At 39.3% G+C, this 15,087-nt stretch overlaps 2 protein-coding genes across 8 annotated transcripts in view; one reads left to right on the top strand and one right to left on the bottom strand.

The window, feature by feature from the left end:
• The window catches only part of C5H12orf4 (chromosome 5 C12orf4 homolog), a 22,485-nt gene extending 15,531 nt beyond the window's left edge, over positions 1–6,954 (bottom strand). The window contains exons 1-6 of one of the 3 annotated variants that reach the window (XM_055711362.1): positions 6,819–6,954; positions 5,321–5,515; positions 4,914–5,059; positions 3,389–3,570; positions 1,660–1,759; positions 1,447–1,568 (exon numbers count right to left, since the gene is read on the bottom strand). In XM_055711362.1, the coding sequence (XP_055567337.1) occupies positions 1,447–1,568; positions 1,660–1,759; positions 3,389–3,570; positions 4,914–5,059; positions 5,321–5,498 (728 nt within the window). In that variant the 5' untranslated portion in view covers positions 5,499–5,515; positions 6,819–6,954. Of the gene's footprint in view, positions 1–1,446; positions 1,569–1,659; positions 1,760–3,388; positions 3,571–4,913; positions 5,060–5,320; positions 5,516–6,110; positions 6,232–6,818 lie in introns of those variants that run through there. The other 2 variants (XM_055711360.1, XM_055711361.1) reach the window with 2 other exon arrangements.
• Positions 6,946–15,087, top strand: RAD51AP1 (RAD51 associated protein 1). Of its 5 annotated transcripts, none has more exons than XM_055711364.1 (10): positions 6,946–7,073; positions 7,887–7,936; positions 9,295–9,436; positions 10,190–10,299; positions 10,622–10,696; positions 11,348–11,497; positions 12,651–12,806; positions 13,345–13,491; positions 14,034–14,219; positions 14,393–14,528. In XM_055711364.1, exons 1-9 carry the CDS (start codon positions 6,961–6,963, stop codon positions 14,168–14,170), a joined length of 1,080 nt encoding a protein of 359 aa, XP_055567339.1. In that variant the 5' UTR covers positions 6,946–6,960; the 3' UTR covers positions 14,171–14,219; positions 14,393–14,528. The 5 variants fall into 5 exon arrangements, with proteins under 5 accessions (XP_055567339.1, XP_055567341.1, XP_055567340.1 ...); XM_055711367.1 differs by having other exon boundaries at positions 6,983–7,081; XM_055711366.1 differs by lacking the exon at positions 14,034–14,219 and having other exon boundaries at positions 14,393–15,087.

The raw sequence follows: 15,087 nt of genomic DNA, 5'->3' as shown, positions 1-15,087 counted from the left end.
GAGAGGTGTATGGAACACATTTTTCTATCTCTCTCAAGTTTCTAGTTGCCCTACTATAGGCTTCCCGTGCATTATTTTCAAACGTACTAGGGGCCTACAGTTTTCAGGACTCGACACAGAGATATCACGCTTTCTGCTACTGTATGTGAGTACAATGACTAAAATACTATCACTTCACATCTGTTATAAGCATCCAAAATTATGAAGCTTGACTCTGGACCTCTAGCAGTCCATTTCTTCTAGCTTTCAGCTCCAAGCAGCTTCATCTTGGTCTTATCACAGTAGAAGGCCAGCACATTGGAAGAGGTTCACAGTGGTAAGTATGAATAGCCTTTGTAACGTCACTACCTTTAAAGATTCGTGGAAAAAAACCTGACAAAGCTAACAAGAAAATTATGTAGAAAAATATTTTAGGATTTGGCTTAGAGCTTGAACAGACTGTCACTACTGCAGTAATCTTTTACCTGCTCACTAGGTTAGAAAGAGGCCAGTTTGCTTGTGAGCTATGCAGTCCTAGAACATTCTGGGATAAACCCAAGAACTGCAAAAGACTTCCAAAACAAATTTCCAGACAACAAAATTCTGAGGAAAGTAGTGAGAAATCTATACAGCATCATCTTCCAATATATTTCCCCTCCTCTCTCTCTTCCCTCATGTTCCACACATTCAGCTTCCTTCACCCAGAAGGAAATACTTAAGTGATTAAATACTTCATGCATTATGATCCATGCCTTTTCCCTCTTATCACTGGCATCCACTTTGTTCAAAGGTGTAGTTTCCCTTGAAATTCTTTACTGCATCCACCTAAATCTACTCAGACAGGCTCTTCTACTAATGTGAGGCATGAGAAAGCATCAGGTTTTACTTCTGTTTTCCTATTAGTAGCAAAGATGGTTACTAATGGTGAGGGATCTCCCCAAGTTACAAATTTTGATTTCCTTGCCGTTTCCTCAATCAGAAAGCTTTTCATTCAACTCTTACAAGCGTTCACACTAAAAATTGCCATTGCCATTTTTTAGCTGTCCAGCGATGCATACATGAAAAAAAACAAAAACAAACAAAAAAAAGAGGCTTGTTAATTCAAAACGTGTGATACTGTTACTATTTATCAAGCTACAATTATTCTACAGAACATCCTTAGGTAGCACCAGATAGCCTTGTGAAATAGTGTTAAAGCTAGGTATGGTAAATAAAGGCAAAATAGGAGGAAACCGTATTCAGCTCAACTTGTAGTTCAGTGCATTACAACACTTTCTGGTAAAGAAAGGCTGTAACATTAAACAATGAATAAATGCCTACAAGTAAACGGCTAAAAATAAAATATTTAATTATGATGGTTTATGTGCTGTGACTATCCTATTTAAATGGCTAATTTGAAATAAAGATTATATAAAAGCAAATCCTTTGAACTATGACAGACAGAAGCCTCTTGGTTTAATTAAATACCTGACTGAGCTGTTGTTGGGATTCTTTAGGTCCTGATGAAGCTTTATCACCCACTCCTGATATTCTTGCTTCTGGATAGCAGTTGACTGTTTTAATTCGTTGGTCCATTTGTTCTCCAAATCCTAAGAAAACATCAGTGATAGTTGAGTGTTTTGGGGTTTCTTTTTAAGACAATTATTTGTATGACATTCTAGTTCACTGAACTTAGTTTACCTGCTGAGATTCAAAATGCTGAGCTGCTAATGAATTTACATCTTGGTCTGTTAGCGATTTCCCTAGCTCCTGCATCACCTTATCCATTTCAGCTCCTTGTCTGAAAGAGAAGCAAATGCAACAAGGAACCTTTTCAAAAAAACTGGCAGAAGAATACCCATTAACATTGATACAGCTACCAACAGAATGATCCTTTATACCAGTCAGCAGGTCAACGCTCATCACAAGCAGAGATACAACTGAACACATAGCTGAAAGATATGTCATACATCACCTTGTCCATCTGCTCATTTTGGAATTGGAATTCATGCATTTAAAGCCTGCACTCACAGATACTCAAAAGATGGTATGACAGTACCTCCAGATGCTCTAATGTAGCACTTTGCTATCCTTATCATTAGGAGAGTTTCTGAAATGGACCTACTCAGTCCCTTGCCTTCATCCCACCAAAACCACAGTTGATGCAGACAGGTGAACACCAGGAAGTAGGATAAAACACATCTATTTTTAATAGTCAGATAAGCTTCCAGCTCAAACAACACTCAACAAGGGGACCTGGATCTGAAGTTAAAGGGCTGCCCTGCTATCATCAGTTCATCCAATACCCTGTCCCTCCTTAGCCTTCTTAATCCCTGGCTTCACTTACTCTTTCACACACATTCAGCCCTTTCTTCAGCAAGGAATCGATTTACCCTAACACAGACTTAGCAATGAGTATCCACAAAACAAATCTGAGGGGCAGGGATTCCAAGCCAACTCCTGTGTAAACAGAACACCACCTACGTTCATCTGGGATAGTCTCAGCTGCCACTGACCATATGGAGTTTCTCAATTATGACAAATAGATATGATAAATGCCACTGGAGTCAATACACAGCTATATCACAAAAGAGCTCTACATTACTGCTCTTGGGATTAAGTGCTCTTTCTTCTATATGCATACTTGAGAAGAGTCAATAAGCAGCAAAAATGTTTGCTAACATTATTGATAACATTTATCTACAAATTAGAAATACGTATGACTCAGTCTAGAAGAAACCATATAAGCAGGTACACACTGTATAACGTAAGCTTAAACACACACAATTCAAGAGAAATATTGCCACCTACATTGCTAAAACAGACCTACTCAGAACACTCAGGCACCTCACAAGCATCTATACTATATCTGTATTTGGGTGCATTCATTTTCCTTAGCCTAGTCACCCTAACAAAACAAAAAAAAAAAAAGGGGGGGTGCGGGGGTGGGAAAGAAAAACCTGCATTGTATGTGTTCCCTCTTGTGGAGAAAACAGCTACCTGCAACCATTCAATCAGTCGGAAGCACGTGATCCTGCAAAGGCTTTCCTAAACTGCAAATTCAACAGCTTCTGACTTAAGCTGGTTCAAGTCTTTTGCTCATCTTTTCATATACTTTATTTTCCAGATATCCCAAGCACTTTACGTTGCCACACCACTTGCAACGTCGACAGAATAACGGAAATCAAACCTTACAGTACTTTGATAACCTTGGTTTTTATTATTTTCAGTAACTGAGGAAATATAGGATAGCTGACTCTAACAATACAGACTAAGTATTAAACGACTTTAAAGAGGGAAACACAACTAAAATAGGTTTACACAGACAAATACAAGTTGTCACATGCTGTCCTATGAGTTGTATACACCCAGTGGCATGCACCAATATTTAGTAAGATAGAAAAAATAAAAAGAAAAAAAAAAGGAATACCTTTCCCGTAGTTTTTTCAGTTCCACATCTCTTTCACTTATTAATTCTGAGATGCTAACAAAATAATTGTGTTCCAGGTTTAACAGCATTTCAGAAGCTGGAGAATGTATCAGATCATGATAAACATCTGCAAAGTCTTCATCCCAGCTTGTTTCTTCAGGTTTTGCATATTCTAATGTTGTCTAAAAGTTACAAGAGACTTAAAAGCATATGGTACCTTTTAGGACATAGAAAGATCCCGTGCAACAGTGGGGCAAAACCAACTAAGCATGCACAACGTTCAACATACATTAATTATCTTTCCTAATTTGAGCTTTTTGTATTCTGCTTGAGCTTTAACATTTTCCCCCTTTTCATGCTTTTTTCTCTTTCAAAGCAACTAACAGCAGAAACATTAAGGTTCTGACTGCAATAAGGAACTACCAATTTTGAGCCATCACCAACCTGGAAAGAACAATAACATCTACAACAATATTTGTAATTGATGAATTTTAGATAGGGCCCAAAACACCAGCTGTGTAAACAAAAATGTTTTGCTAGAAAGCATGACTAAACTGATGTCACTAGAATTTGATAAACAGCACCAATTTAAGAAAAGCCATTTCTATTGAACAAAGAATGGCCCAAAGATGCTAGTTTTGCAAGCTCCTTTATACTGAAACACTCCTTACTTTTGCAATCATTTCCATCAGATTCAGTTGACGAACTGAGATTGTATCATTGAAGTGTAGACTGGAAACATCAAGAAATCATCTAATCCTAACCCTTGCACTCAGGCTAACCTGTTCACAGAAACTGCTAGCACAGAAGACTGCAAACTCTTTCGGTGTTTTATCATATGTCCATGCTCACCCAATACAGATTTTTTCCTTCTTAAAGGCTAAGCTAATTTCATTTTGTTAACATGCATTAACGTAGATGATTTGCTTCCAATTCTCTTTATAACAGATGTGTGCTCTGGAATTTTTCACAACATCCTTCTATATACCATGATAAGCAAATTCAATTCCTATAAACGTTTCCTCAGATGCTGCGGTTTCTGTCATTCTTTTTTTGTGTTCACTAGGACCCCTCCAGTTCTTTTGCATTCCTATATTTTGAAGAACACATGCAAAGCCTCATCACTGCTATAATAATGTAAAATAGTCACATGAACTTTGAAAATGAGCCAAAAAGTCTCTCCGAGGGGAGAGAGGGGTCTTCATTGCTATTACTGAGACTTAGAAGTAGCACTTTACTATCTCTTGCTTCGATTCCAATGCACTAACCCTCAAGTCTATTTTTGTTTTAATACCACTAGCTACATACCTCTCAATTATCTATCTTTTGACTCAAATTCAGGAAAAAACTTGACTGAGAACTTGTTAGATAAAGACTTAATGATCACTTTCAGATAGAAAGAATTGATCAGCAAAAGTGAATTTCAGTGTAATTTTTCATCTTCACAGATGCGATTCTGTCTGTACCTAAACACACACACTCACAAAGCAAGTCCTGAACATTAACTTTTCAGCCTTAATCTTACCTCTTTATAAGCTTTAGCCCAAGTATCTGCCAGCTGGTTTATGTCTACTTTTCCTGATTTCACTGCTTCCAGAGCCATTTCAGCTTCTCTGTCATAATCTTTTATAGTTTCCTCTTCTATGAACTTATTAAGAGATTGCTTCAGGTCTATTGTAACAAGAAGAGAATGGTCCATCAACAAAACATGTCAGTAGAAGCATCATTAATCATCTAGGAAACAGAACTGAAAAGCTTTTTACTTGGATGCCTTACTAGTACTGACAGTAATTTTATTTAACCTTTCTTCTGTTTTAAAAACAATTTATTAAAGACTGTTCTAATAAACACCTTCTTTTGGTTTCTTAAAACAGGTTGTAAGACACTTGTGGACATGGATATATGACACTAATTCAAGAAATCAATTCTTACCATTTTCTATAAAGCATGGCAGATTGTGCAGGAGCATTAGACGTCCATGCAAATGACTAATATTCTCTTGCACTGGGAATTTGAGAGGCACAGTAAGCACTAAATGTTGATTTCCAGCATTAAATTTGTACACATAGTCTCTCTCCCCAGTGCAGGTCTTTCCTTTATTAGGCTTCATCTTCTTGAGTTGATTTCCTGCATTGGAAATGAAAATAACATGAGTTACATTCTTGTAAAAACCTAAGTAAACAATGCTCACTAAAAACAATGTTGTTGATAGCTTCTGGCAAGAAAACTTAAACACTCAAATTTTTCATAGATACACTTCTCAATTTTGACTTCCAAATACCTATGTTGAGGCTGAAACATAAATACCAGTTTTCAAAACACTGAATGCTAAGCTATAATTGAGTGTATCCAATATATGAATTTGGATAATAACTCTTACAAATTAAAAGTCCTAAGCTTCCTGACTTAAAAGCAGAAACAGGACAGAAGGAATCCTCACTAAATAACAAACTTTAACTGACTCACTGTAACTGCTGCCATGCAGGTCTCAGAATCTGAAGTCCTTCACGGTGCCCTAGGATTTTATTTTGTCCTTTCTGCAGGTGGTAGACTTTGGGGTGGAGTGGAAGTTTGCAATCACTTTCAGAAAAAGCTTATTTTGGCACTTTGTAACCTGATTTAGGATTTGTCATTATTTTTTTAAATAGTCCCATTAGAAATAAGCCAAAAGAAAAGCAAAAGAACTGTCTACAGAATGAAAACACAGGAGGGGAGCACATACCCATATCAGTAATTTTTCTCTCGACTAGGGCTCCTCATCTCACTTAATTCCTCTTTTTTTGAGGATTACCTGCAAAGCTAGACATGTTACTCCAGCTGGATCTCCCCAGGGAAACCTCCCCAGTGCTAAAAGACACAGTCCAAACAGAAGAAGAGCAGAAACCTAAAGAAAAAAAGCATATTTCCTACAGCAAAAGTCATGGGACCAGTTTATAGTTTTTTGTGTGGTGTCTTTCTTTGTGAACAAACCTAAATCGCTTCACGCTAACAACAAAAATCTCACGGTCACCAGAGCGGTCTCCTGGCCCATCACCGAACGGGATTTCAACTTAGAGATGTGGCGAACGCCTCCCTGCTGCTGCCCGACAGAGCCAGGTGTAGCGGGGAGGACACGGGGGGCACCGGCCGCTGCCTCAGCCCGCGGCGCAGCCGAGCAGCCCCGTGCCCCTGCGGGGAGGGCCAAGCCCCCCGCCGAAACCGGCGTTCGCGGCCTCAGCTCCACCACAGGCTCAGCGCCGCCACACCGGCGGCCCAGGCCAAAGAAGGCAGACAGAGATGCGGCAGCAAAACCAGCGGTGGGCAGGAAAGGCCTGCAGGGTCCCCTGCGCCTCTATTCCCCCGGGAGGCGCCAAGCCCGCAGAACAAACGCAGGGCCCCCGGGGCCCGGAGCCGCTCCCCCATCGCGGCGCCGTCCTCCCGCTTCGCTCACCTGGGTCGCGGGCGGGCAGGTGAGGGGGCGCGGCGGGCAGCGGCACCGCTGCAGGGCGGGGAGGAGGGAGGTGGTTCCCGCTTCCCCGTTAGAGCCTTCACGTCCGGAGCCGCAGATTCGGCACCCGCCCGCCTTGTGGCGAATGTGCTGGGCCGCGCCCGGGGCGGAGGGGGCGGGGCAGCCGTGTCGTCACCGGCGCGCGTACCCCCCCCCCGCGGGCGGCGGGTGCGGGCGGCGGCGGGGATGGCGCGGCCGGTGAGGAGGTGCGTGCGGCGCCGGGATGCGCGGCGGGCGCGAGCCGCTGCCGCCCGCCCGGCCCCGAGGCGCGCGGGGTGCCGGGAGCTCGCGCGGTGCCGGGAGCTCGCGCCCAGCGGCGCTGCGTGACGTTTCCTCGAAAGCCTCAGGCGCGCGCGCCGCGGGCGGCCGTTGCTCGCTGAGGGAGCGGGCGGGTCCCCCGCGGCCGCCGGTCGGGCCGGACCCCTCCCAGCCCGGCGCCCCCGCACCGAGCTCCGCCGTGGCGCCGGGCTTGAGGCGGGCCCGCTGCCGTCCCCCTTCCAGCTGGAAGGAAGCGCGGGGGCTTCTCCCTGGGGCGGCGGCGGCCGCGTCCCGCGAAGAGCAGCCCCGCCGGGTGGCGGCCCTTGGGCCGATCCCTGGCTGAGCGGTGGGCTCGGCAGTGCCGCCCGTGCCCCCCCGCCTGGGGCAACGCCAGCACCCGGGGCCCCGCCGCACAGGGCACGGCCTGGAAGCAGCACGGCAAGCGCGTTTCACGTCCCCGAAAGTGACCCAGGAGTTAATTCCCTGGCACGGTAGCAGCTCTAGGGCGGTGTGTACATCGGGAGAATAGAACGCTCCCACAGCGAGAACCACAAAAAGCACTGTTATTTTCAGATTTAAAAAAATCTAGAAGCTATTCTTAATAACTGTATGGTGTACGGTGGCACTGGCTCTACGTAGGTTTGAAAATGTGTTGCTTTTTTCTTGTAAAATGTGATTTACCCCAAAATCAAGTCTTGGCAAGTCAAGGTGCTCAGGCTGAAAAGATTAATAGTGTGTGTTTTTTTGTCACAGGAACAAAAAAATTGTTGATTATTCTCAGTTTGGGGATTTGGAAGATGACGGTGAGTGGTGTGTTCTTATATGAAAACAATGTACGCTAATTAGTGGCCCAAAATATCATCTAAGTGTCTTTAATGAATTAGTTCATTGAGAAGGCTGTTGCAGTTTTCACTGGAAGTACTCTGGGCACAGCGCTAAATTTCCTAATTCAAGGAGACTATGATTGTTGTAAGCCAGAGAGTATAACCACAGTCTGTCAGGAACCTGGTGAATACACTGTGTCTTGCTGCAGGAAAATCTGTTTCTCTCCCTGCCTCAGTTTTCAGTGGTAATTGGCTGGTCCCTGTCCTCCTGATTATCAGTTCACAAGAACCTGTAAATGAGAATATAAAGAAGGTGTTGAATCATCTATGCCTAGATCTAACCCTTCTCGTATAGGGCTCTGTCTTGATGGGGTTTGGGTAAGGACATAGCAGTCGAATTTTGAGTTCCATTGATAAGAAAAATAGACCGCAGGCTGTTTGTTTTTGTAACTGGTCTTCTAAGCCTTAATGGGTGTGATGCGTTTTTCTTACAGTGTTTGTTTGCTTTCATGGGTTTATGTTCTGTGCTGTTTGCAGGATCCAGGGAACAGTTTGAATTGGTGGGAAGGGGAGGGCAAAAATAGGTAATGTTGAAGGTCTTGTGTGAATCATGTGGATTAATGCAGATTCTTAGTGTAAAAGTGGTGCATGACTTTTCTTAGTTTATAAGTGACCTCTTGTAATATAAAAGTGTAAATCCTAAGAACCATTCGTGATCTTATCTAAGGTTCTCCATCATATAGAGAATACTGAAGATTGCTTTTTTCCATCTTTTGCGCTGTGATATGCAGTGTCCTTAGTTGGAAGAAAGACAGTTTTCATGCATTCTAATTTTCTTTGAAAATTGCAGAAACGCATTGTATTTGGTAAGAGGCAATATGCAAATGATAGGAAAAGGGGAGCAGCCTGCATTTTTTTAAGAATGGGAGTCATTAAGGGGAACAATTTACCAAACACCAAGAACTGAAAACTGTTTAATAACATATATTACTATTATAAGTGACAGCTGTTCAGCATATCAAAAGGTGAACTTCTAGTTACTGAAAATCTGTTAACACATTGGACATTGCAGCTTCGTTGCCTTATTAGTAATAAAAATTGGAATCATTACTACTTGAATAAAAGCATATGCGAAAGAGCTCTTGTTAAATTTTCATTTAAAATACGTTTAAGGATAGTATAGCAATAGTAGTTGTGTTCTTTAAAAATAGAATTTGTTTCAAAAGTTCTCTTTGGCATATTTGCAGTGTGCAATGAAATTAAGTTGAATGACTTCTTTTGGCCATATGGAAAAATGTAGGGAAACTCATTAAAGCTTGTTGCCTTTTCCCAAACAGATGAAGACTTTGCCTGTATAGCTGCACCTTCAAGCAAAAAATCCAGAACACAGCTCAAGGAACCAAAGAAAGAGAAAAAAGAGAAGCAAAAAAAGCCACACAAAGAATTGGTTCCATCACAAAAGCAGACACCTGGTAAAAGGTAAAAAATGTTGAAATGTGGTCAACTCTGTGTAAAGCTGGGTTTCAGCAGTTGAGAATAAACAGCTAATATATTAGTGTAATAAAAGCTTTCAACTTTAATGGTACAGTTGCAAATCAAGGGTAACATTATTACGCAGTTGAGAAAACTTGCCTGAGTTCGGTAGTGGGCTGTGTCTGTTTTGCTACAGCTGTAAAAAAAACTCCAGCAAGAGCTCAGCATAGGTGCAGAAACAGGTTTGCATGTCTGATGTTGTCGTCTTCTGTCTATGGTGCAAAATAACGGTAACAATTCTGAGTTACTTAAGTACTCATTAAACAGAAATATAAAGTCAAGTTTGAGTCTTTAAAAAAGAATGTATTTAAAGCTTGATAGAAAATATAAAGTCAATGAAAAAAGAAATCAGATTATTTTGGTAGTAAATGTGTGTATAAATATTACATTTCAGTTTGGTATTTCAAGCAAACATAATAACTTTTTTCTGTGATAATGCCGGTTATTAGTTTATATATATATACACAATGTTTTGCAATCATAATACTTTCCAGTGTAGTGAGCTTTAAATATTACTGTGTACTTTGTCTAAATGGTTTCAGGAAGTGATATTCATAATATGATACGCTATGAGTATGTATTGAAATATCAATTTCTTTAAAAGTATTTGAATTTTTAAAAGTTCAGCAGGTCAGAAATAGATCTATAACACTCATGTCATTGTTTTATTATTTAGCATGTTTGGGGTTTTTTTTCCAGGATATCCTTGGATGACAAACTTTATCAAAGGGATTTGGAAGTTGCCTTAGCCTTATCTGTCAAAGAAAAATCTGCAAATATCCTGGAGGTGCAAAATTCAGAAGAACAAGGTTACTTTACAGTTCAATGCAATACTCTTTATTTATATGTAGTGAATTCAAACATGACAGTTTATTTTACAGTGAAATAGGTTGAAAGTTTTATTTCAAGATGTCATGAGAAGGAAATGAGAATTTCTAGGTAGTGCCTGTCTTTTTATGGTCTGTGCGAAAAGATAACTCTTCTGTAAGATCTTCCAAACATATAGTTTGATTAGAGACAGATAAAAATGTTAGTCATTTTCATTTCTTAGTATCATGTCTTTTTATAATGTGGTTTTGTATACTAATATTTTAAATTATATTTTTTTTTGCTTTCTGGATCCTAAAACAGGTAAGAATACTGAATCAGAAAATGTACACAGGAGACCCCTTTTTTCCAACTGCAGTGTAGACAGTGAACTTTTAGGTAAGTTATTCTCATACTCTTGTTTTTTCAGAAATAGCATTTCAAGATACATTTAAGTAGCTTATCTCTTCTTTGTTTCTATTGGTTTCTGATTTTCACTTAAGTGGAAAAAGAGTCTTTATCTTAAAAACTGAAGGATGCATCAATTTTTTCATTAAAAATTTGGTTGCAGTTGTAAAATGGGAAAACCTGTGGGTTGCTACATGAGATTGTTACAGATCACTAAAAGTTAGTTGGAAAAAGCAACAGACATGATGTTTTTAGATGCTGAGTTTATTTCTTCAAGAAGTTACACTTACCCCCAACTCCTTAATGGGTCCATAATGCATAAGCATCAAATAAACATGACTAAAACATTTGCTGTGCCATTGGAAACAATTTCATTTTTCCAGTTTTATTTTTGGTCTTCTATCATTTTGTTAGCTTGATTACCTATAAATATTTGATAACTATCACAACCAGAATGTACAGTTTGGTCAGTTAAAAGAGCAAAATGCCAATCACATGAAACCAAGTGCTGATGATATGCTTCTCTATAGTATACTTCAAAATCACAGATGAATTCTGGGGACTCAAACACCTGCTTCTTTTTGAGAAGGAGAACAGTTTTACAGTGAATTTGAATTAATTAGACCGCCTTCTGTTTTCTAGGTCTCAATCAGGTTATGGTTGATGACATACCTAGGGGTGATGGTAGGCAGACGACAGCAGCAGCTAAAATTCCAGCACAGCAGAAGTTACCGACCATTGATAGTGATGACGGAGAGCATGCTGCTGATTCTGAGCCAGAGTCTGTAGTCAGTAAGTTCTTCTTTATAAGTACACCCTCCTTAGATGAGCTTTGAATGTGATGCCTTATATTTTATGTTGTTTATATTGTCAGTGAAATGCATACTGCTTCTACTGTATCTTCTCTCTCCTCCCTTAATGGATCTTCTAATACTACTTTCACTTTGATACTAAATCTAAACTTATTAAATAAAAGTATTATTAATAAGTTACAGGTTATATATACACATTCCCCAAACTGGCAAAAATGATACTGCTTCTCTGCATTTGCTGCAGTATGTCAGAACAATTTTCTTCTACCCTTTTTGTCCAGGAAAATTTCATGTCTGTATTCTGTCTCTTAATTTTTCCAGTTGTTGACTGGGGTTTGCATCAAAACAGTGACTCAGGACTAGTGTCAGGTGTTAGTGCTTTCAGTATTAGCTTTGTTTACTAAAAAGTATGTCGCCTCCCTTCTTTCCTTCCCCCAATTCTCCACTCTCAGAAGACCATGCTACATATGATTGGAGGTCAGTCTAGCATCATACTCTTGCTTCTGGTAGCAGTCTAGTATTGTATACCTGCAGAATATGATAGACTCTCTATCAGTTCCCCAATGGTTAACATGCATGCATCCGTTCTTTTATTCCTTACTGCAAGGTTTATTGGAAAGTGTTTTTGGAATTGTCAGTGAAATAATTTTTCAGGGGAATAATCCAGATATTTCTGTTGATAGAGAACTATTTTTAAGATTTGCTAATGTCTGGGGTTTTTTAATAATAAATCTATAAAATATTTCTTACAGCTGAAATTAGATGTAGTGTTTTTTTCACTTTAAGTAGTTATGACTAAGAATATGTAAAAATCAGAAGCCCTGCCAAAAAAAATTAACTTTTTCATCTTGCACACGTGGAATATTGACAATTCTGCTGTTAAAGTCATTATTGTATGCAGTTTGTACCAGGGTGTTCCATTATTATAGTACAGAACAAGAATTCTTTAAATACAAAATATTTTATAGAAGCTATTTCTTTCTTAGTTCAGCATACAAATATGTGCAAATTTGTTCTACTGTGTCCTTCAGATATCCTGGTTTTTTATGTCTAGAATGTGATTAGAAGGCCCTGCAGTGTAATAGTAAATTGTATTTCCTGTACAACGGTGACATCCCTTTTCCTTGCTGTAGGTGTGGAGTCAGAAGAAGATTCAGATTATAGTGGAGGTGATGATGAAGACTTTGCTCTGGAAAAGAAGAAAGCCAAAGGGAATAAAAAGAAAGCAAGAGAGAAGATGCTAGCTGCAAGAGAGAAGAAAACTCCCAAATCGAAGATTAATACTACAGGTAAGTTTGTACTATGAATTTGAAATAGACTTCTTTGTAACAAAAGTCCCTTTTATTTTCACTGAAGGAATAGACAGATTTGACTGGCAGACTGAATGTGCAGGATTATGATGAAAGCGCCTATATAAAGGGAGGAGAGTAGGAAAACAATCCTGAAAGAAAAAACTCTTCATAGTAAGCTAACAGTCCTTACAATAAGAACAGACAATAGTGAATAGGAAGTTCATTTCTTTTTATATAACTATAGCTTTTAAGAAAAGGTTAAATAACAATGAGTGATCTGAGATTTTTTTTTTTAAAAAATTATAATCTCATACTCTCCTCTTGCAGTTCCACTTTTCAAAGCAGAATTGATATTCCAGAGTGTAACGGCACTGACTGTATTAATGTATAGTTAAACATATGACAATCTAGTAACAGTCATTATTTCACTCAGTGCAGAGAGTTTGTGCTGTACAGTGATCTATCATTTTATGCAGTGTGATGCTTTCTCTGCTCAAGAGTATCTTTCTAAGGTTGCTTTTATTTTCCAACTAAGTATCACCTGTAGTTTCTCCTTCACACGTAACGGAACAAAAATCTGAGCCGACGCAAAAGGTGGTGTGCAGTTTGTCAGAACCAATTGGGAGGCCTCTACATACATCAAGTCCTGTAACAGACAAGAAGCCTAGATGGATACCTCCAGGTACCTGTAAGATTGTAACTATAAACAGATACATTAGTTGACTTAAGCTTTTAGCAGTCTCTCCTAAAAGCAAACAAGTAAACAAACAAATAAACAGTATTTCAGAAAAGTGGCTGCCCTTTTACAATGAAAGGTATTATTTTGACCTTAGATTTAAAAAAAAAAAAAAAAAGAGAGAGAAGAAGAAAGAAAAGCTATCTCTGGCTTCTTTTCCTCTTACAGCATTATTCTTAACTTCTTTATGTGGGGAGGTTAATACAATATTTTTCCAGAGTGTGGATCAATCTTAATCAAGAGATTGTTTTGTGATCATTTCTCTCAATAAGAGCTTGCTTTATCTCTGGTATATGCTGCATTATTACCTATTTTAACAAATAATATTAGAAATATGTTGGAGTGTTTTAACTGCTCTAGTAAAGGAAATGCTTAGAAGCTTTCTTAAGGTGTTTGAGCATGCTGCTGATGACTCCTGCCTCTTACGTTGCTTTTCCTTCATATTTACTCTTCTTTTCTGGATGTGTTTGTTTCTGTTTGGGTCCAAGATTTCTCTCAAGCCTTCTTTTCCCACGTGGAATTGTGTTGTGTGATTCTCTGTGGAGCACTTGGAAATGCACAGTACACTGGGAACAGTTTTTATGTGCTTGTCCAGCGTTGCTGCAGTGTGTTGCTGGTTAATTAAAACTGTGCACCGCACCTGCTGCATTGGCTCCCAAATAGATTGATTCCCAGTAAGTGTGGTGATTTTCATGTGCTTCTATGGTGTGGTGTTCAGACCTTTTTGCAATATCTTTAGAATACCTTTTTTGTTCTGCTGTGAAAACTATGAAAAAACAACAGTCATGTGAATTATTTTTTCCTTCTAAACTTCTTACACCTTTTTTTGTTTTAAAATTATTTTCAGCTGCATCAGGAAGCAGTAATAACTCTATGAAATACGTCTCTGTTAAGTCACCTGCTCAGTGTCTTAGACTTGGCCTCTCCAGACTAGCAAGAGTCAAACCATTGCATCCCAGTGCTGCCAGCAGTTAAATGGTTAGTGACAAGGTGCCACATGAAGGAAAAGATTTGGGGAAGTGTTTTCCTTATAAATAGAGGGTGGCAACAAAAGCTTCATGGCATCATTCATTTTGGAGGACTGTCATTTATGAATGTGTCTAATAATGTAATGAGTTTTTATTCTGCAAAATGCTAGGCATCCTTAAGTGCTAATGAATAATATTATTTAATCAAGGTGATATCTGGGTCACCACCTTTTTGATATGGTTTTCTGATAATTTTAGCTCTCTGGTATATAAACTCTTGGCATTAAAATAGTTTAGACAGCACTATGACAGTTATAGAATTCGATACCAGAAATGAATTCTTAACAGAGGTAAAAGTCACAGTTTAAAAAGTATTTCTTGGAAGAGTGGTCACTATCCGCGCCCCCCCCCCCCCCCCCCCCCTTCTTGGAAAGTTTGTCACCACTCTCAAAACCTGTTAATGTTTGCATATCTTGTATGTGGATTTTAATGAATTTTTATGTATTATAGTTAAAAAATTTTTTAGAATGTTTATTTTTTAAAAAAACTAAAATAAAATATATAATTAATCAAA

Source organism: Falco cherrug, chromosome 5 (assembly GCF_023634085.1).
Source record: "Falco cherrug isolate bFalChe1 chromosome 5, bFalChe1.pri, whole genome shotgun sequence".
In the NCBI taxonomy this organism is placed as follows: domain Eukaryota; kingdom Metazoa; phylum Chordata; class Aves; order Falconiformes; family Falconidae; genus Falco; species Falco cherrug.
The sequence above is the reverse complement of the archived record's forward strand: the minus strand, read 5'-3'. Positions and strand labels throughout refer to the sequence as shown.

Excerpts from the sequence above, each read along its gene's own strand:
- RAD51AP1 (XM_055711364.1), top strand. The coding sequence starts at position 6,961 with ATGTGCTGGGCCGCGCCCGGGGCGGAGGGGGCGGGGCAGCCGTGTCGT. Across the intron at positions 9,437-10,189 it reads AAGCAGACACCTGGTAAAAG|GATATCCTTGGATGACAAAC; the intron begins GTAAAAAATGTT and ends TTTTTTTTCCAG. Across the intron at positions 10,300-10,621 it reads GCAAAATTCAGAAGAACAAG|GTAAGAATACTGAATCAGAA; the intron begins GTTACTTTACAG and ends ATCCTAAAACAG.